At 44.0% G+C, this 22,584-nt stretch overlaps 1 protein-coding gene across 2 annotated transcripts in view; it reads right to left on the reverse strand.

Moving 5' to 3' along the window:
• The window catches only part of prkdc (protein kinase, DNA-activated, catalytic subunit), a 253,759-nt gene that overhangs the window by 117,882 nt on the left and 113,293 nt on the right, over window positions 1–22,584 (reverse strand). For both annotated transcript variants that reach the window (XM_067979911.1, XM_067979910.1), the window contains exons 44-49: window positions 15,835–15,900; window positions 9,076–9,148; window positions 6,215–6,363; window positions 4,835–4,975; window positions 4,003–4,122; window positions 1,031–1,174 (exon numbers count right to left, since the gene is read on the reverse strand). In XM_067979911.1, the coding sequence (XP_067836012.1) occupies window positions 1,031–1,174; window positions 4,003–4,122; window positions 4,835–4,975; window positions 6,215–6,363; window positions 9,076–9,148; window positions 15,835–15,900 (693 nt within the window). The remainder of the gene's footprint in view (window positions 1–1,030; window positions 1,175–4,002; window positions 4,123–4,834; window positions 4,976–6,214; window positions 6,364–9,075; window positions 9,149–15,834; window positions 15,901–22,584) is intronic.

A 22,584-nucleotide genomic window follows, 5' to 3' on the forward strand; every position in this document is an offset into this window, starting at 1 on the left:
CCAAATGCAATTCCTTCATTTATGTAAAAATATTAAATGATACTGCTACTTACAACCTTTAAGTAAATACATTTCTTAATTATAACAAAATAGTGGCAGTGGCCTGCATGTTGGACATCATCACATTGTACATGAAGTGATGGGACACTGGTTCAATCCCCCCACTCCACTGAGCTCCTTAACTAAGTCATACTGGTACAGAGGCAGAAACATCAGGCAAGGAGTTCCTACATCAGGCTGCTGCCCTGGTGACTGCCCAGAGTAGGAACTGGCAGTGACTGGTGAAACCCTACCCTCTTGAATTTTTAGATGCAGGTAACGTGTGGTCCATGGAATCACAAAGGAAGAAAATGGGAATGGGGATATAGATAAATGTAGGCACAAACACATCCTGCTTTGAAAGTTTAACAAGTTCTGCTGATTTGATCAGAGTCCTTACATTGCAAATTGTGAAGAGTTTTCATGTAGGTACTTTCAAAATTAAAATTATAGCAGAGGATGTCATTCACCCCATCCAGTCTGTGCAAGTGCTAGCGCTTCAACTGGAATTATCTATTCGACTTCCATGCCTTTTTCCTGTTTCCCTTTATATTCTTCCGTTTCAAATATTTATCCAATTCCTTTTTAAATGCATTAGAGTCTCACTCTCCCGTGGTAAAGCATTCCATGTTCTAATAACCTGTGTGAAAACACTTTTTCCAACTTTCCCTTTTGTTCTTGTATTGATAATCCTGAGTTAGGCCATCTTGTTAATGATTTGCTAACCAGCGCAAAGATCCTCCTTAATGAAGCACGACAGTAGAGAACATTATACAAATTGTATGGGCATTACTTTATTTCTAGCGAACACCTTGTTTAACAGAACAGAAAATGTGATTCCTTCACAGAGGGATCTAAAAAAAAATGCAGCTTAGAACATACAGAAATAAGTGATAATTTAATGTTTTTGAAGTCATTGCCATGGGCACCAAAATGTGTCTCTTTCTTGGCACTAGTGTACTGAAACAGATCTATGAAAGATATTCTGTACCTTTGGGGTAGCCACACTCGTCCAAGACAGAACTGTAACCACAATTTCCACCACCATGTAATGAATGCCATCACCTCCATTATTGCCAGAAACCACTAACTGCAGCAGGGGCCCCAACCATTCCTGGGCATACGGCTGGAAAATCTAAAAAAAAGAGTTTTAACTGAGATTAGCTCTAAAGGATTCAGATGAACCCTTCCAGGTCAAAACTATAATTATTGAAATTAATCTTGCGTATCAGAATGTTGTTTAATGAAATTCTTAGCTCTCATTAAAATATCAAGTAGCAGAACTTTTTTTCTAAATACCTCAGGTTTCTTTATATGGGCAGTTTCCGTTATAAATATGCACATCGGAATTTATAAATGGGAAAGTTGGCTAAATTCCACACCAATGAAAGATTTTAATCGATACACACACACACACCATAGGTCAGCAGCAACATTTCTGCATCAAATAGAATATATAGTATTTGTGTATGGGACATTAACCCAAAAAATTATGGTTCAGTGACAGTGACAGAGAGGTTATGTACCAATTTGTTGTACTAAAGTATTAGGATGCAAGGGTCATCTCTGTGATTCCTTGATATTATCCTGGTAATCAGGGGAAGTTCCAAGCGAAAGCCAGGCAGCGCCCTGCAGGAGTGAAGGGAAACGCAATGCCCTCGGGGAAGGGAAGTCAACCTGGCATGCATTTTTAACAGTTTAACCTGCCACTTCAGCAGTTTCCAGTTCCCCGGCCCTAACCGTCTCCTTTTCACCATGGACGTCCAGTCCCTCTACACCTCCATCCCCCACCAGGAGCCCTCTGCTTCTTTCTTGAACAGAGACCCAACCAGTCCCTATCCATCTCCTCCGCCTGGCTGAACTTGTTCTTACGGTTGAACAACTTCTCCTTTGGCTCCACTCATTTCCTCCAAATAAAAGGGGTCGCTACGGAAACTAGTATGGGTCCTAGCTATGCCTGCCTTTTTGTGGGATACATGGAAAATTCTTTGTTCCAGTCCTACTCAGGTCCCCTCCCTCACCTCTTTTTCCTGTAAGGAATCTTACAACACCAGGTTATAGTCCAACAATTTTATTTTAAAATCACAAGCTTTCGGAGATTATCTCCTTCGTCAGGTGAGTGAGTGAATAAGAGGTTCTCAAATCGCATATCTTATATTAGGCTGGGACACGCTCACATCAATCAAAGGTGTCGTTGGTGTTCAGACAGGTTAGCCACGAAAAACAGTAGGTCCCAGTATGCTGAATACACATTGTGTCAAATTATACAGACAGAGAGAAAGAGACCCGAAAGGCAGAGAGAGAGAGAGAGAGAGAGAGAGAATATTAAAAACAGATAACTTCTTTTTCCCCTTGCTGGTGGGGTTACGTGTAGCGTGGCTACGTGTAGCGTGGCATGAACCCAAGATCCCGGTTGAGGCCTCTTTTTCCTGTACAGCGATGACTGTATCAGTGCCCGTTCCTGCTTTCCCCCTGAACTGGAAAATTGCATCAACTTTACTTCCAATTTCCACCCTTCCCTCGCCTTCACGTGGTCCATCTCGGACTTTTCCCTTCCTCGACTTCTCTATCTCCATTTCTGGGGATAGGCTGTCAACCAATATCCACTACAGCTAGCTTGATTACACTTCTTCCCACCCCACTTCCTGTAAGGATTCTATTCCATTCTCCCAGTTTCTCTATCTCTTCTGTTCTAACAATGCCACCTTCCACTCCAGTGCTTCCGATATGTCTTCCTTTTTGCTCAGCCTAGGATTTCCCTCCGCTGTGGTTGACTGGGCTCTTGACAGTGTCCGTCCCATTTCCTGCACCCTTTCCCCTCCCTCCCAGAACCATGTTTGGTTCCCCCTCGACCTCACCTTCTACCCTACCAGCCTCCACATTCAATGTATCATCCTCCGCCATTCCCGTCACCTTCAGCGTGATGCCACCACCAAATACATCTTGCCATCCCCTCCCCTTTCAGTATTCCAAAGGGATCACTCCCTCCACGACACCCTGGTCCACTCTTCCATCACCCTCAACACCCACTCTCCTTCCCACATGAGCGCAGAAGATGCAACACCTGCCCATTCACCTCCTCCCTTCCCATCGTCTAGGGCCCCAAACACTCCTTCCAGTTGAAGCAGCGATTTACTTGTACTTCTTTCAATTTAGTATACTGTATTCGATGCTCACAATACGCTCTCCTCTACATTGGAGGAGACCAAACGCAGATTGGGTGACTGTTTTGCTGAACACCTCCGGTCAGTCCACAAGCGTGACCCTGACCTGCCAGTTGCTTGCCATTTTAATTCCCCTTCCCACTCCCACTCTGACTTCTCTGTCCTTGGCCTCTTACACCGTTTCAATGAAGCTCAACAAAAGCTCGAGGAACAGCACCTCATTTTTCGATTAGGCACTTTACAACCTTCTGGACTCAACACTGATTTCAATAACTTCAGATCATAATCACTGCTCCCATTTTTTCCAGACAGCAGGCGCTGGTAATGGTTCTGATGCTACCATTTACAGCTCCTCTACACCCATCTTTTGCTTCTTTATTTGTCCCATTACCACCATCATCCCTTTTGTCATTTAATCACTCCTGCCCTCCACCCTATCAGAGACCTTCTCTTTTGTTCTTTCCTCCCCTCTGCTTCCTCCCCCAACTTTCCCCGGCTCTGTACTTGCTTAAAAACGGTTTAATCTTTAACTTCTTCCAGTTCTGACGAAAGGTCATCAACCTGAAACGTTAACTCTGTTTCTTTCTCCACAGATACTGCCTCACTTGCATTTCCAGCATTTTCTGTTTTGAATGCATTTTTAGTGGCTGGTTACACACTGGAATAGGTAAAGACTTGGAGGTAGCTTGCCCAACCAACTGGACAAACAGAACTTAAAGCAGGAGAAAAAAACTCAAAATTTTGCAGACAAGCAAATACATAAATAAGTATAAGTTAAAAGAGCTAACAAATTTAGGACCTCCTCAGTGTTAACAATGAGCTTTGCAATGAAGAGTCGGATATTTAACGGTGTAGAGGAATTTCCCAATTTTCCATGCAGAAATTTCATCCATTGTGGAAGCTCTTGTGGGGTTTTTCCCTGTATAGGAAAGATTACAAGGAAATCACTTTAATGTTCAGTCCAAGAATCCAACAATATCAACATATAATAACAATCTCTTTTCCGTTCTGCAAAAGAACAAACATTAAAATTATAAGTACATTTGTCCACGTGTCAGTTGGCCGAACTCTCGCATCAGAGTCAGAAGGTTGTGGATTCAAGAACCACCACAGGATTGGAGCATAAAATCTAGGCTGACCCTATGCTGCAGTATTGAGGGAGTGCTGCATTATCAGAGATGCGGTCTTTCAGACAAGACAATAAACCAAGGTCCTGTGTGCCTGTTCAGACTGACGTAAGATCCCACAACACTGTTCAGAGTAGGGAGCTATCCTGGCCAAGATACACTGCTCAATCAACACCACCAAAACAGATTAACTGGTAATTATCTAATTTGATGTATGTAAGAGCGTACTGTACACAAACTGGCTACCACATTTGTCTACAAAACAATAACTGTACTTCAAAAGTAATTAATTAGCTGTGATGTGCTATGGGAAATCTTGTGTGTGGATGTAAATGAAGTTTCTTTTTCTTTATTTAGATAAATAGTCCCTTTTGAAACTTACTTGGTTAAACATGCAATATTTTAGAAACCTATATTAGTTTGAACACAAACCTTTTTCAGTGGTATGTGTGTGTTATGGAAATCGGTAAGTTAAATAGGTTGGACTACAATTGGGTTCCTAACCTCTTCAACCTTTGGTGTGATGTTAGTCTTCTGCATGTGATTGATCAAAGCAGTCATGGTCGCCATACATTCGTGCTGGTTCATCTCATCCAGCTCAAGTTCGACAATATCATTCTGCACAATACTTGACTCAATCCGTTCCTGCAGGAATACACAAGATTTGAGGCCTTAAACTTCACAGTTTTTTCTCATTTTGAATGTTACTATAACCTTTAGGTTGCAGTTTATAATTGAAAACATTTTTCCAAAAAAAGTCAGAAAGTCTCAGTGTAAAAAAGGATTCCTATTCTGAATTTTTCTGACACCTCCTAAAGCAATAGATGGTGTTCAAACTGTTCCTGTTTTATAATGATTCAAATTTACACTCAAATTTAATTCCTACACAGATCAGCCAGTTTTGTCAGCAGGAACTCTGCATTTGGTCAGGTCCTTCTTCCTCCCTTCAACATACACAATCCCAGTGAGGGGAAAATATGGGATAATCTCCTTTTTTAAGAGTTTACATGCTCATAGGAGCCAAAATGTCATTTCTCTCAGAAGACCATAATAAAAATAGATTATCAAATGTTCATAATTTCTTCAACCGCCACAGAGGTAACTCTATGAACATATTTTGAGGATTTTTTGGAGCACAGAATTACCAAATGCTTTTTGCCTTCAGCTGCCAGATCAAGGTAATAATGCTTTGTAAATGAACAGAAATGACTGTGCAGCTACCTTGCAACTAGGGTCAAAAGAAACCCTTTGTACATTGGCTTGTGAGATGGCTGTAACAAAAGCAGAAAGACCTTTCCTTTGCCTAGTGGTTTGTTGAAAAATTAAATTCTACTCCACATTTAGCCATTTGTTGGTTCACAATCATCTAACGGGAAGTTTTTCGATCAAACAAAACAAGTAACTGGCTAGATATGTTTGACCCTGCCTTATATAGAAGGCGTAGGCTCCACAAACAAACACAATTATTCTTTTTCTTCATGGAAGCACAGAATTACAGGTAAAATTTCAGCACAGATTTTGAGATAAAATTTCAGCACAGATTTCCTAAGACAAATGAAATTCACAAACAATTTCAAGCAAAACTTTTGGATTTGGTCATCAGATTTCTCTATCTAAAAGGCAAATGAATGAGTGGTATGTAAACCTTTCCACTGTGAAGCTCACTTACTGTCATAGCAGCAATAACTGAATGGCATAAATAGAGTAAGAGAAGAAATGGGGATCAACTCACATCTAAAGGTTAAATTATATCATGAAGAATGATAGGCTCATCAACCTACTCTATCTATGATGCTGTAATTTGACTAAGTTGAATTTAAATATGTTCAGCCCAAAAACAATGACATTCCTGATAATCACCCCTAGCATGAAATAAATTATTACCTTTTTTCTGGTACGAACTACAGGCACTGTAGGATCTTGTGAGCTATACGAGAAGCTCTGGACACCAGTAGAGAAGTCAAACTGACTCATTTCCTCACTGAGACTACTGTCTACCATGTATGACTGGGAGGACAAATAATGGGGTTCATCTGGATAAAGAGAAGAGTCAACAACAGAGGCAAAGTTTAGTCAAGTCACAGAACTGTGAAGGTTACATTTTTGACAATGTAATAGAAAGTCCAACCCTTCCACCAGCACTGCTCTATATTTAAGTCTGAGCAACAATTCTCAATTTATTTTTAGTGCTGTATGTTAACTTTTTGTAATTTGTTTTTCCTCCTGCCATTGCACAGTACTTACCACCTCAACATATTGCTCCACTCAGAGGAACAAAACAATCTTAGTTGCCAATTACTTCATGACCACCATCATTGTCACTCTGTTTATAGAATCATTGAAAGGTTACAGCATGGAAGGAGGCCATATGGCCCATCAAGTCCACGGTGGCACTATGCAAGAGCATTCCAGCCACTCCCCTGCCCTATACCCGCAGCCCTGCAAATATTTTCCTTTCAAGTACTTATCCAATTCTCTTTTGACGGCCATGATAGAGGCAGATTCAATCACCCCTCAAGCAGTGCATTCCAGGTCCTAACCACTGGCTGAGTAAAAAAGTTTTTCCTCATGTCGCCTTTGGTTCTTTTGCCAATCACCTTAAATCTATGTACTCTGGTCCTTGACCCTTCCACCAATGGGAACAGTTTCTCTATCTACTCTGTCTAGACCCTTCATGATTTTGAATACCTCCCAACTGGATAACTCTTCACTAGCAGGAATTCTGAGCTAAGGAGGACACTGGACAATCCCAGTTTCTCTATTCACAAAAACTGTAGTTTCTGTTTATCATTTTGTTAAACTGATACAATCTAAAAGAACACCAAATTATGCCCTGAATTAAGTTACTTTGCTGGAAAAAGAGTCCCAAACCTCTAATTTATGAATAAAGAACCTGCCATTTGAGAATCTTTTCCCATCCTGAATTCAGAACAGACTCAGAAGGCATAACACAATTCTCTGTGTTACTCCATCAGTGCTGATTGGGCATGGCAACTGCCACACCGAACTGCGGCACTCTTGGTGTTAGGTGACACACTGAGGAGCTCTGTTTTTCTTTACATTGTTAGAAACATACCAATTGCCACAGTGAGAGTGCTTTCAAATAACTGCAATCAGACTGCATGCATCTGACAGAAAACCCAAAAGAACTGCTGTTTTAATAAATATTTCATTGAACTTATAAACTCATAGGGGGCTGAGAAAGAGGTTTAAACTGCAGCAGCCAACAGTTCTATGCTGTTCTTGTCCTGGAAGATTTCACTTCATTATTTGGAACCAAACATCGAAAGAGATGTATTGGGAGTGGCACAATGCGATGTTACATAAAAGATTTGAAGTGCCGTGCAACTGTCTGCTGAGATCAGAGTTCACACCCAGGATCCCACATAGGAGTTCTCAACCTCAGCTATGCCATTGTAGGGAAGTGTTGAAATGAGGTGCCAACTTCCTCACATGGATGAAAAAAGAGAAATCAGAGCAAAATCACCCTGGGGCTCTTTAATGCACCTTCCAACTGACATTTACAGTGACATCAGCAGACTCCTGGGAGCAGGTCACCCGCTCACCCATTTGACTGGGAAACAAAGTGTAGTGCTCAAGACTACAAAAGGTTTATTAGAGGCAAAAGCAATAAGAAAGAATGGATGAAAGGACTTGCACTGGTAATGCACCTTATTATATCTCTTAGAAACAACTCGAAGCACAGACTTTGCAAAGAAAAAATAACGAAAAGTCGCAACACAAGTCCAGCGATACATGCAAGAGCATGACAAGCACAGACTTGGGAACAAATTGTTTACTCATCCTTCACTTGGTCAAGAATATTACCCCAGAAATTGCTTAAAAAAGAACTGTGAGCTCAACAGCGCTTACCACTGTTAGTGGCAAAATCGAGGAGCAAGTTCCTACATTCACACATGCAGTCAAAAGCGGAAATTCAGAACTTGCTCCTCCTGGTTCGCTGGCGATATGACAGCTTCGAATTAAAGGGATATCGCCAGCTGGAATCAGTGGAAACAATGGACCAGCAGCAACTTGCTCTTCTGCCCAGTTGGAAAGTAATATCATCACAAAACAGGTATGCTTAAAAATACCAGGTCTAAACTAAGTTTTAACAGAGCAGTAAGTCTTAATGACTTCACTACAACCAAAAATGAACTTATAAAATTGTGTAGTCGCATTACTCCTTATATTAATACTTTTTGGTCATTAAAATTTTTTTTTTTAAATTAAAAAATTTTAAAAACTTTTTCTAACTTTTCCCTTCTGTCTTATTTAATTCGATTATTTTTTATCCTCTTTTTTTCGCTGTCTATAACTGTTTATACAAATGATTTCATTGTTGTACCTTTCACTTCCTGGGTTTTACATTCCAGCTTGGAGAAACTGTTCACAGCTGGTCACAAATGCTGCAATCTGATTGGTTATGGAGAGAGCGCGATCCTCTCGCTTCTCCCCTGGATCCTAGCTTCGCTTGAACTAATGCTGGGCTCTTCTCCATTCCTACGAGAGGAAGTGCACCCAGTAAAGACCTTGGTTAAGTTAGTGGGTCAGTATAAATCTATGGAGCGGCGAGCACTGTTGGTTCACTCCTTCAAGCAATTTCTCGGCCACTGTGTTATGTGGTGACTACACCAATGGAGAAGGAATCATATAAATATTACTGCTTTATTGTAAGGCATTATTTACATGTGCCAGTTGTATCATCCCAAAATCCAGATTACATAGTAAAATTCCACACAAACCTGAATCTCCCTCTGCTGCTTCCCTTGCATCTTTTCGAATAGCAAAATACCTTCTTTTCTTTTCCACTGGGACCTTGAACAGGGAATTTAATTGTTTAAAAAAGTGGCAGATCTTCCATATCAAATATTTCCCACACATTGCATATTTCCCCTTCTATGTTTTCCTATGTATGTACACCAAGTATGGAAACAACAAAACTGGGTTCTCACTGATGCACAGAGGGGTTTCTTTATACACAATTGTAAAACAGTATTTATAATTATGTCAAACTTCTATTTTTGTTTATCTTTGCTGTGTTCCTAAGTTGTTCTTTTGATTTCTGCTTTTCATTCTTTGTTTCCCTGATCCACGTTCTGATACATATGTACGAACATACATACGAATTAAGAGCAAGAGTAGGCCATTTCACCCCTCGAGCCTGCTCTACCATTTGATAAGATCATGTCTGATCTGATTGTGACCTCAACCCTACTTTCTCATCTACCGACTATATTCTTTGACTTCCTTGTTAATCAGGAATCTATCTAACTCAGCCTTAAAAATACTCAATGACCCTGCCTCCACTGCTCTCTGGGGAAGGGAGTTCCACAGACTCATGACCCTCAGAGAAAATTTCTCCTCATCTCCGTCTTAAATGGGAGACCCCTTATTTTTAGTTCTCGTCTCTCCCACAAGGCGAAACATCCTCTCAGCATCTACCCCTTCAAGTCCCCTCAGGATCTTATATGTTTCAATAAGATCACCTCTCATTCTTCTGAACTCCAATGTATACAGGCCCAACCTTTCCTCATAAGATAACCCCTCATCCCAGGAATCAGTCGAGTGAACCTTCTCTGAGCCGCCAAAGCAATTACGTCCTTTCTTAGATAAGGAGGCCAAAACTGCACACAGTATTCTAGATGTGGTCTCACCAATGTCCTCTACAACTGCAGCAAAACATCTCTACTTTTATATTCCATTCCCCTTGCAATAAATGACAACATTCCATTTGCCTTCCTAATCACTTGCTGTATCTGCATACTAACTTTTTGTGATTCATGTACTAGGACACCTCGGTCCCTCTGTACCTCAGTTTGGCAATCTTTCTCCATTTAAATATATTGCTTTTCTATTCCTCCTGCCAAAGTGGACAAGTTCACATTTTCAAACATTAGACTCCATCTGCCAAATTTAACCTATCTAAAAAATTTTTTATTCGTTCATGGGATGTGGGCGTCGCTGGTGAGGCCAGTATTTATTACCCATCCCTAATTGCACTTGAGAAGGTGGTGGTGAGCCGCCTTCTTGAACCGCTGCAGTCCGTGTGGTGAAGGTTCTCCCACAGTGCTGATAGGTAGGGAGTTCCAGGATTTTGACCCTGCGAAGACGAAGGAGCAGCGATATATTTACAAGTCGGGGTGGCGGTTAATTGGAGGGGAACATGCAGGTGGTGTTGTTCCCATGTGCCTGCTGCCCTTGTCCTTCTAGGTGGTAGAGGTCGTGGGTTTGGGAGCTGCTGTCAAAGAAGCCTTGGTGAGTTGCTGCAGTGCATCCTGTAGATGGTACACACAGCAGCCACGGTGCGCCGGTGGTGAAGGGAGTGAACGTTTAGGGTGGTGGACGGGGTGCCAATCAAGCAGGCTGCCTTGTCCTGGATAGTGTCAAGCTTCTTGAGTGTTGTTGGAGCTGCACTCATCCAGGCAACTGGACAGCATTCCATCACACTCCTGACTTGTGCCTTGTAGATGACTGAAAGGCTCTGGGGAGTCAGGAGGTGAGTCACTCGCCGCAGAATGTTCTTGTAGCCACAGTATTCATGTGGCTGGTCCAGTTAAGTTTCTGGTCAATGGTGACCCCCCAAGATGTTCAGTGAGGGTTCATTTCATGGGGAAAGAGCAGGGTTGTGGGACCAATTGGATAGCTCTTTCTGTGCTATAAGATTCTACGATTCTATGAAAGGAGTGGTTGTCAGTATTAACAGAAGATAGCCGTAGTGGTAGAAAGAAGGGATTTAAAAGCTTCATTACAGCCTTGATCCAAACATGGACAAAAGAGCTGGGGCTCGATTTTTGCACCCGCGGTCGGGTGCGTTCGTGGCATGGGGACAGACTCCTCGGTGGGCGAACAGCATCACCAGCCTCGCCGGCCACCTCTGACACGTGGAGCTCCACAACACAGTGCTGTGACACATCCACCTGCACAGCAGGAGGGAGGACAACCGCAGTGAGATGCGTCGCAGAGGGCACTACCCTCGCCACAGCGTCCACAGACCGAGGCTCAGCTTCCTGGACCTCACTGAGCAGCAGTGCACACAGAGGCTCAGAGTCACTCGACATGTAGTTGTGAACATCTGCAGTTTCATTCATGCCGAGCTGCTCCCGGCTGGCCCGAGCACCATCTTCTTACCTGTCTCTGTCAAACTCACCACTGCCCTCAACAACTTCTCCTCCGCATCCTTCCAGGGTGCCACCAGGGACATCGCCGACGTCTCTCAGTTGTCTGCACAAAAGAGCCCTGCAAATACACCTGCACCCACTCTGCAGTGACACAATGGGTGGCATCAGTTGTGGGTCTTCATTGTGATCCTCAGGAAAGGACATTATTGCACAAACCAGACAAGATTCGCAAAGACGTGGCAGTAGTGGTGACAATATAATATGTAATGTGAGTTGATCAGAAATTAAATATAATTAAAAACTATGACAAACCCTCAAACACCCTTGTGCATCCCCTTCATGCTCACGACACGTTTGCCTTACGCTTCCTACTGCACATGTGATGCATGCCCTGTGGCTGCAGCACAGGTAGTGGCAGGTTGAGTGAGGCTGACCGTGAAAGAGATGCATGAGAGGGTGAGTATGAGATGGAGCCATGAGATTGTATGAGGATTGGGTTGAGTGGTAATGGCGAGATGAGTACTGGCGAGGTGAGTAAGTGCAGGTAAGATGAGGATGAGGTTTGAGTGGGTGTGAGGAGTGATGTGACAGAGTAGTGTTGGCTGTGCAGAAGGAGATGTGGGGTGGAGGCGGTGATGTGGCAGACGGAGTGCAGGGGAATGAGTAAGTGTACTCACTTTGGCTGACCTACTTAGGTAATTGAAGCGCCTCCTGCACTATATGCAGGTGGGCGATATGTTGGTGGTGCAGGTGACCTCCTCTGCCACCTCGAGCCAGGCCGCTTCCTCCCGCCCGCCAGGGGGGGGGGGGTGGGGTGGGGGGGTTGGGGGGTGGAGAGATCTGTCCTCCCCCTCCTCCTCACCCCATCCAATAAGAGCTGGAGTGAGGAATCATTAAACCTGGGAGCAGCCTTCCCCCTGGGTTGCGCCATGCTGTAATTTTTCCTATTTCTTGCAGCATCAGTCAGTGGAGGACTGCCCCTTTAAATAGGGCTCCTCCAAATCACAGACCTTACTGCGCATGCGCAGTCCGCCCGCCGCACAGCTTAGCAGCGGGGAACCCAGAAGAACAGGTGAGTGGATCCAATCAGCCTGCGATTGCATCCGGAGCAGACTGATTTCAATCGACCCCCCACTGCGAACCCGCCGCCATGGTAATATCGGGCCCCTGATTTCCAGAGGTGAGATGAGTGACTGCCCTTGACATCAAGGCAGCATTTGACAGAGTGTGGCACCAAGGAGCCCTAGTAAAATTGAAGTCAACGGGAATCAGGAGGAAAACTCTCCAGTGGCTGGAGTCATACCTAGCACAAAGGAAGATGGTAGTGGTTGATGGAGGCCAATCATCTCAGCCCCAAGACATTGCTGCAGGAGTTCCTCAGGGCAGTGTCCTTGGCCCAACCATCTTCTGCTGCTTCATCAATGACCTTCCCTCCATCATAAGGTCAGTATTGAGGATGTTCGCTGATGACTGCACAGTGTTCAGTTCCATTCGCAACCCCTCAGATAATGAAGCAGTCCGAGCCCGCATGCAGCAAGACCTGGACAACATCCAGGCTTGGGCTGATAAGTGGCAAATAACAGTCGCGCCAGACAAGTGCCAGGCAATGACCATCTCCAACAAGAGAGAGTCTAACCACCTCCCCTTGACGTTCAACGGAATTACCATCGACGAATCCCCCATCAACATCCTGTAGGGCACCATTGACCAGAACCTTAACTGGACCAGTCACATAAATACTGTGACTACAAGATGCATGCTAAACAGCGGAAGCAACATGCTATAGACAGAGCTAAGCAATTCCACAACCAACGGATCAGATCAAAGCTCTGCAGTCCTGCCACATCCAGTCGTGAATGGTGGTGGACAATTAAACAACTAACGGGAGGAGGAGGCAGTTCTGCAAACATCCCCATTCTCAATGATGGCTGAGTCCAGCACGCGAGTGCAAAAGACAAGGCTGAAGTGTTTGCAACCATCTTCAGCCAGAAGTGCCGAGTGGATGATCCATCTCGGCCTCCTCCCGATATCCCCACCATCACAGGAGCCAGTCTTCGGCCAATTCGAATCACTCACGTGATATCACGAAAGAGCTGAGTGCACTGGATACAACAAAGGCTATGGGCCCCGACAACATCCCGGCTGTAGTGCTGAAGCCTTGTGCTCCAGAACTAGCCGCGTGCCTCTAGCCAAGCTGGTCCAGTACAGCTACAACACTGGCATCTACCCGACAATGTGGAAAATTGCCCAGGTATGTCCTGTCCACAAAAAGTAGGACAAATCCAATCCGACCAATTACCGCCCCATCAGTCTACTCTCAATCATCAGCAAAGTGATGGAAGGTGTCGTCAACAGTGCTATCAAGCTGCACTTACTCACCAATAACCTGCTCACCGATGCTCAGTTCCACCAGGACCACTTGGCTCCAGACCTCATTACAGCCTAGGTCCAAACATGGACAAAAGAGCTGAATTCTAGAGGTGAGGTGAGATGAGAGTGAGTGAGTGCCCTTGACATCAAGGCAGCATTTGACGGAGTGTGGCACCAAGGAGCCCTAGTAAAATTGAAGTCAATGGGAATCAGGGGGAAAACTCTCCACTGGCTGGAGTCATACCTAGCACAAAGGAAGATGGTTGTGGTTGTTGGAGGCTAATCATCTCAGCCCCAGGGCATTGCTGCAGGAGTTCGTCAGGGCAGTGTCCTAGACCCAACCATCTTCTGCTGCTTCATCAATGACCTTCCCTCCATCATTAGGTCAGAAATGGGGATGTTCGCAGATGATTGCTCAGTGTTCAGTTCCATTCGCAACCCCTCAAATAATGAAGCAGTCCGAGCCTGCATGCAGCAAGACCTGGACAACATCCAGGCTTGGGCTGATAAGTGGCAAATAACAGTCGCGCCAGACAAGTGCCAGGCAATGACCATCTCCAACAAGAGAGAGTCTAACCACCACCCCTTGACATTCAACGGAATTACCATCGCCAAAAGCCCCCCACCATCAACATCCTGGGGGTCACCATTGACCAGAAACTTAACTGGACCAGCCATATAAATACTGTGGCTACAAGAGCAGGTCAGAGGCTGGGTATTCTGCGGCGAGTGACACACCTCCCGACTCCCCAAAGCCTTTCCACCATCTACAAGGCACAAGTCAGGAGTGTGATGGAATACTCTCCACTTGCCTGGATGAGTGCAGCTCCAACAACACAAGAAGCTCGACACCATCCAGGACAAAGCAGCCCGCTTGATTGGCACCCCATCCACCACCCTAAACATTCACTCCCTTCACCACCAGCGCACAGTGGCTGCAGTGTGTACCATCCACAGGATGCACTGCAGCAACTCGCCAAGGCTTCTTCGACAGTACCTCACAAACCCGTGACCTCTACCACCTAGAAGGACAAGAGCAGCAGGCACATGGGAACAGCACAACCTGCACGTTCCCCTCCAAGTCACACACCACCTCCACTTAGAAATATATCACCGTTCCTTAATTGTCGCTGGGTCAAAACCCTGGAACTCCCTACCTAACAGCACTATGGGAGAACCTTCACCACATGGACTGCAGCGGCTCAAGGCGGCGGCTCACCACCACCACCTTCTCAAGGGCAATTAGGGATGGGCAATAAACGCTGGCCTTGTCAGCGACGCCCACATCCCATGAACGAATAAAAACAATAATAGATTCTAGTATTTTCCCTGTGACAGATGTTAAGCTAACTGGCCTGTAATTTCCTGCTTTCTGTCTCCCTCCTTTCTTGAATAGAGGAGTTACATTCGCTATTTTCCAATCTGATGGGACCCTTCCAGAATCTAGAGAATTTTGAAAAATTAATACCAATGCATCTACTATCTCTGCAGTAACTTCTTTTAAGATCCTAGGATGAAGTTCGTCAGGACCTGGGGACTTGTCAGCTTTTAGTTCTAATAATTTTTTCAGAACCCTTTCCTTGGTGATTGTAAATGTTTTAAGTTCCTCCCTCCCTTTCGCCTCTTGATTCATAATTATTTCTGGCATGTTATTTGTATCCTCTACAGTGAAGACGAACACAAAATATCTGTTCAATTCATCCGCCATTTCCTTATTCTCCATTATTAATTCCCCAGACTCACTCTCTGGAGGACCAACGCTCACTTTACTTACTCTTTTCCTTTTTAAAAAGCTGCAGCAACTCTTACTATCTGTTTTTATATTTCTGTGCATCATTTTTCATGGTCTTTTTTTCTCCTGTGCTACACTCACTCCTAATTCTTTTTTCTTACTCTTCCAACACCCAGATAAGCAATGCATGCTGCAACAAAAAGGCCAAGATATTGACAGAAAATACACCATCTATCAACCTCCACACACTCTGATGTACTGTAGAAAGGAATACTACTTACTTCAATCTCCACAGGAAAATTGTATGTGCGATGGACATCTATCAGATTCTCAAAGATAAAGATATTCTGTGAAAGAAAAATGATGTGAGAACTGTTCCTGATAATGGCAAAAGCCATTCACTGGTTAGTCAAGAATACTGTAACAATTTGTAGAAGTCAACAGAATGGCTGGCAAGTTTTGCCAGTTGAGGTTTTAATCCCCAAAGCAGCATTTATACAAGACATTGGAACATAAGTTCACTTTTATTGTTTTAATCCTTTCCATTTTCTTCCCTTCCCCCTTTCAAAGTCTCCCCACATATTAGACCATACCCCAGCTCAGTTGATACTCGTGCTTCACCACTTGAGTGTACCACTTAATATATGTACACCAACAGACTGTATCCTCGTAATCCCCTGCTAGAATACTTCACGATTCCAATTGGCAGCTGTACTAAAACACATGAATTTTATATAAATTCGATCTTAAAATTTACTGCATTTTAACAATGGAAACTGCTACTGTTCCATGCACTTTTGTCAGGGCCCATACATGTTGAGGAGACATCCTCAAATTGTTTATATTTTTGATATACTCGTATTGTTTTTACCTCAATGTCAGGGAAGTCAATTTATTTACCACAGATAAGACAACAACAAATGTTTTTGCATGTTTTGTAGCACCAATTTGAACATGCTCACCGAAAACATTTGAAAATCAACCAAGTTTTAACCCCTTAATACTTCGATAAAACTAGTTGGTCTTATGTGGCGTTGCACAGAGGAATGAAGACCATGTGCAGTCTTCTGGTAAAGCTAGGTTAGAGGTTGATGGATAATTAGATCAGAGCATGCAGACTTAATTCAGGCCACATTTTAAAGCCATACATTCTGTCCTTATTTTTATATTTCCAATAGAAATTCCTATGTGTATATATATTTTTAAAAATGGAAATTGCCTATGACATGCTGTAATTACACCCTTCCACTAATGGTGGCACTACATCACCTCCAATGGCAGGTAGATATTATAAATGTGGACATCATAATGGAAAAGGGTGATCAGAAGCACATGCAAATGTAAGATCTTTAATATATTACTAGTAGCTGTTGCACATTTGTCCACCCCAGTACATCACCGGCATCTCCACATCATGGCTCATGGCGAGTCAGAGAATTTGCTGATTTATAACAGTAAGGACATAATTGTAAGTCAGGGACACTGATGTATAGTGACTGAACAAGTCAAATTCCATTTTTATGAAATTATATTGTGATTTTTTTTTACCAGTGCTTTGGGATTTAATTTCACAGTTCTGCCCATAAATCTGCAATCACTGTAAATGAGTAGCCTTTATAATTGGTATCGAATCATAGAATGGTTACAGCACGGAAGGAGGCCACCCAGCCCAAGGAGTCCGTGCCGGCTCTATACAAGAGCAATCCAGCTAGTCCCACTCAGCCGCCCTATCCCCATAGCCCTGCAAATTTTTTCCTTTCAAGTACTTATCCTGTTCTCTTTTGAAAACCATGAATGAATCTGCCTCCACCACCCCCCGGGCAGTGCATTCCAGATCTTGCTGTGTGAAAAAGTTTTTCCTCATGTCACCTTTGGTTCTTTTGCCTATCACCCTAAATCTATGTCCTCTAGTTCTTGACCCTTCCACCAATGGGAACAGCTTCTCTCTATCTAGACCCTTCATGATTTTGAATACCTCTATCAAATCTCCTCTCAACCTTCTCTGTTCCAAGGAGAGCAATCCCAGCTTCTCCAGTCAATCCATGTAACTAAAGTCCCTCATCTCTGGAACCATTCTAGTAAATCTCTTCTGCACTCTCTAAGGCCGTCACATCTTTTCTAAAGTGCTGTGCCCAGAACTGGACACAATACTCCAGTTGTGACGAACCAGAGTTTTATAAAGGCTCATCATGACTTCCTTGCTTTTGTACTCTATGCCACTATTTATAAAGCCCAGGATCCTATATGCTTTTTTAACCGCTTTCTCAACCTGCCCTACCACCTTCAACGATTTGTGTACATATACCCCCAGATCTCTCTGTTCCTGTACCCCTTTAGTTTATATTGCCTCTCCTCATTCTTCCTACCGATTTCATTTATGTTCTTAATTTTTATGCTTTACCATTTTTAACGCTAACAATCCACAGCAAGAGGGTATGCAAGATGCTCTTAGTGGAGGAAGACATCTGGTTCTTAATAGTTCTGGAGATGGCAAATAGGTTTCAGCTGTATTTGGTGAAGGTTCTGCATTTTGATAGCAAGAGGAGCAGTCCAGGGCTTTGGTAGCACTGGGGAATGGTCCTGACGTTTAGCAGAAATGGGGTGGAAGTCCTGAGTTTGACAGCAGGGAAAATCTGGCATCCTTTAATCTGGCATCACCGTGGAGAAACCTGGGGCTTGGAAGGCAGAGCTGAGGTCTGCCACATGTAGAGTCTAAATCCTGGTTTCAGTCAGTATGGAGGGGAGGGGCAAGACATGGGCCTGACAGCACTGGTGTGGGGTTGGATCCCATGTGTGGCAACGCTGGTTTATAAATTTGTACGGCATCTCTGCAAACAGAGAATTTGGTGCTTTATGATTGTGCATCTTTTTGTCTGTTGGTCTCTCTCTGCTATAAGAAAATGTAAACATTCTAATCACTAACCACCAACAATACACAGACTGTAATTAGAGCTTTCAATTTTTTTTATTTTGAAAAAATAACAAATTAAACAGGGACAGACTGTGTGTGCCTGTGTCTGTCAGCTTTTAGCAATTTAGAATATTTACATTTTCTGTCAACATAACATGCATGATAACCATGTTAGATAATTTGAAAATTGAACTTAATTACAATGAGCTGAATGCCTTCCCTGTTTAAAAAAAAAGTCCGTATAAATTTACCTGAATAAAAAGATATTGAAATTTGTTCTCTAGCTTGTCTTTAAACAACTCTTTAAAAAACACTTTTGAGAAAATACTGACAGAAGCTTAAGAAAATTACAATGGTACTCGTGCATCCTGGCCAATAGGTACACTGCACATGCTCCGTACACAATCTAAATTCAGCTCAGTCACAGCCCATGGCAAAAATATCATGTCCAGGCCCAGGCTTTCAGGAGAGCTGAAGTAAAGATTTTGAGGAAGGCATTAAAAGACACAAAACATAATTCAATTGATAAATGTATTCATGTTATGAAATATGTAATTTTTTCTTTTTTTTTGTTTTGTTTAAACTCTTAGACATTAGAAATTTCAGTTACTAAGAAAAAAAAGGAAATCAATTTGAGCAAGTTGTGGGAAGCCGGTGGCCACATTACACAATCATGATGAGTTTATGCAGGCTAAATCAATCAGAAATTTCAACACAGGAATTCTTAATTGAACAAAGTTGACAAAAAAAAGTGACAGAAATTTGACAGGAATTTCACACAGATGCAAGATTTTTTTTTAAATAAGATATAGATATATATTAAAAACTAATATATGTTTACACAAAAGAATCATGGTGTAACAAAGTTGTCTCGTGCTGCTCTTAAATCAGCCAGAGACACATGGGAAAATAGCCATGTGAGAACTCTGCCCTCAATTTCCTTTTCCCACAATACAAACGGTGGTCTTCCCTAGACACAAGGGGCAAGATTTTATCATGGCAGCAGGATGTAAGCGGGATGGGGTGGGGGGGGGGGGGGAATTCTTACCTTCCTTCATGCGATCAGAACTTAATTGAAGGCCCTTAATGTGGCTTTTAGCTTTGGCAACCCCACCCTGCACAGCGGGCATACTGCGCACTTGGATAAAGTGCTGACAGTTGGAGAATTTAAAGGTCCATCGCAAGCATGGCTTTTGAGGGAGAAAGAAGACATTTCAAAACATGGAGCAGCAGATAATGAAGCAAGTCCATGCTCACATGCAGCAAGACCTGGACAACATCCAGGCTTGGGCTGATAAGTGGCAAGTAACATTCGCGTCAGACAAGTGCCAGGCAATGACCATCTCCAACAAGAAAGAGTCTAACCACCTCCCCTTGACATTCAACGGCATTGCCATCGCAGAATCTCCCACCCCGGGTGTGACTATTTACTAGAAACTTAACTGGACCAGCCATATAAATACTGTGACTACAAGAGCATGTCAGAAGCTGGGTATTCTGCGCTATGCGACTCACCTCCCGACTCCCCAAAGCTTTTCCACCACCTACAAGGCACAAGTCAGGAGTGTGATGGAATACCCTCCACTTGCCTGGATGAGTGCAGCTCCAACAACACTCGAAGCTCGACACCATCTAGGACAAAGCAGCACACTTGGTTGGCACCCCATCCACCACCCTAAACATTCACTTCCTTCGCCACCAGCGCACCGTGGCTGCAGTGCGTACCATCTACAGGATGCAATGCAGCAACTTGCCAAGGCTTCTTCGACAGTACCTCCCAAGCATGCGACCTCTACCACCTAGATGGACATGGGCAGCAGGCACATGGGAACACCACCACCTGCACGTTCCCTTCCAAGTCACACACCATCCTGACTTAGAAATATATCGTCGATCCTTCATTGTTGTTGGGTCAAAATCCTGGATGTCCCTACTTAACAGCACTGTGGGAGAACCTTCACCACACAGACTGCCGCGGTTCAAGGCGGCGGCTCACCACCACCTTATCAAGGACAATTTTCGATGAGCAATAAATGCTGGCCTTGCCAGTGATGCCCACATCCCATGAGCGAATAAAAAAAATCAAAACCATGCACCCTGGTTCAGTGATTCCACACTTGAGTTTCTACTGGCCAGGGTGAGAAGGAGGAGGGAGTCACTGTACTCGGCTGATGGGAGCGAGCGCCCTGCCTCTGCCACCAAGAAGGCCTAGCTCAAGGTAGCAAAGGTGGTGACCAGCAGCAGCACCATCTCCTGCAGTTGGGTCCAATGTAGGATGCGCTTCAATGACCTAACCAGGTCAGCAAAAGTGAGTACAGTTACTGATTCATCCTCTCTGTTGAGCGATGTGCAGAATGCAACAGACGACTATAATTCTACCCACTCGCGCTGGTGAATGTTGAAGGGCTCCCCCAGATCGATCCAGGCACCGAAAATCACATCTTGAGCAACCCTATAGCATGTTCAATGACAGTCACATCACCACCAGGTCTGTCGTTCTACCGATGCTGTGCCTCGCTGGTGAGGTTTCTCACAGGTGTCATGAGCCACGTCTGCAGGGGGTATCCCTTGTTTCTAAGGAGCCTGCCCTTCAGTCTGTTTTGTGCGTGGAAGAGGGCCGGGATGCTGGATTCGCGCAGAATGAAGGAATCATGGCAGCTGCCAGAGAATTTGGCACACACCTGCAGAAACCTCTTCGGGTGGTCGCAAACCAACTGCACATTGATAGAGTGATATCTTTTTCTGTTGAACAGTCCTGGCTCATGTGGAGGTGCTCGGATTGCTACGTGTGGGCAATCGATTGCGCCCTTTACCAGTGGGAAGCCAGCCAGAGAGTGGAAATCCACTGCCCTCTCAGTCTGGGTGATGTCTTCAGTGGGTAAGTTGACGTAGTGGGGCATCCTGCAAAACAATCCATCCGTGACCTGTCGTATACACTTGTGTGCAGATGATTGTGAGACCTCGGCGATGTCACTGGTGGCACCCTGAAAGGATCCGGAGGCAAAGAAATTGAGGGCAGTGGTGACTTTAACTGCCATGGGCAATGCGATGCCACCAGGCCCGAGCTGGGTGTCGCTCTGCATGAAGATGTCTGCGACCACCTGGTGACTCACTCTGAGCCTTCGTAAGCACTGCTCAAGAGGTGTCCAGGAAGCTCAGCCTCTGTCTGTCGACCCTCTCACACGGGTAGTGCCTCATGCGACGTCGGGCCCTCCGTTGTTCCCCTTTCTGTTCTTCTGCAGGTCCTTGTGGCGCAACTATATCTCATGGAACTGCAAGTCCCGGAATGGCACGCCGTGCCTGCCACAGATGATGATGTGCCTCCTCCTCCTCCTCAGATATACTGTTGAATAGAATCATTGCATCCCCCATCCCGATGGTGTCAGTTTGAGGGGGTCCAAAAAGTAGGTAAATATGTCTGAACAGAAGAATTCTTAATGTGAACAAAGAAGTGAGAGTCTAAACACTAAGAATTTCCAGCCAAAGGCTTGTCTGAGAGAACTGAGTGCCCTGCTGCAAAAACTCACCTTTTATCCCCATCTGTCAAAGACTGATTTAAATGTTCAGACGGCTGCTGGCTGCAACTTGCCTCTGTTTCCACGGCATGTTTCAGGGGCCCGGGAAACACATTGAGGCAGAGTTAAAATCCATCGCCTGCCTCAATAAACATAAAATTAAATACTTTAACAAGTTCAACTCCGTTAATTACTAGTTTAAATATCAGCCCGCTGGCTTCCCGAAGCGCGCGCACCCAGATGCGTCTGGGTCAAATGCGGAAGTCGGTGGGTTGGAGCCAGGATTCGTTCCTGCGCTGGATTTCTTCGATTTTATCTACCCCCCTCCCCACCTGGACTTGGGGGCTAAAATTGAACCCAAGGTATTGGGATATTATTCTTCTCAATATGTATAGAAAGACAGATAGGAATAAGGGTACAATTTCAAAATTTGCAGACAACACAAAAATAGGGAATGTGATTAACTATGACAAATGACTTCAGTAGACTAGGCAGATAGATGGTAGATGAAACTTAATGCAGAGAAATGTGACGGGATACATTTTGGGAGGAAGAATAAGGAGAGAAAATATATATTAAATAATAAAGCTTTAAAAGGAGTAGAA

Source organism: Heptranchias perlo, chromosome 3, assembly GCF_035084215.1.
Source record: "Heptranchias perlo isolate sHepPer1 chromosome 3, sHepPer1.hap1, whole genome shotgun sequence".
Taxonomy (NCBI): domain Eukaryota; kingdom Metazoa; phylum Chordata; class Chondrichthyes; order Hexanchiformes; family Hexanchidae; genus Heptranchias; species Heptranchias perlo.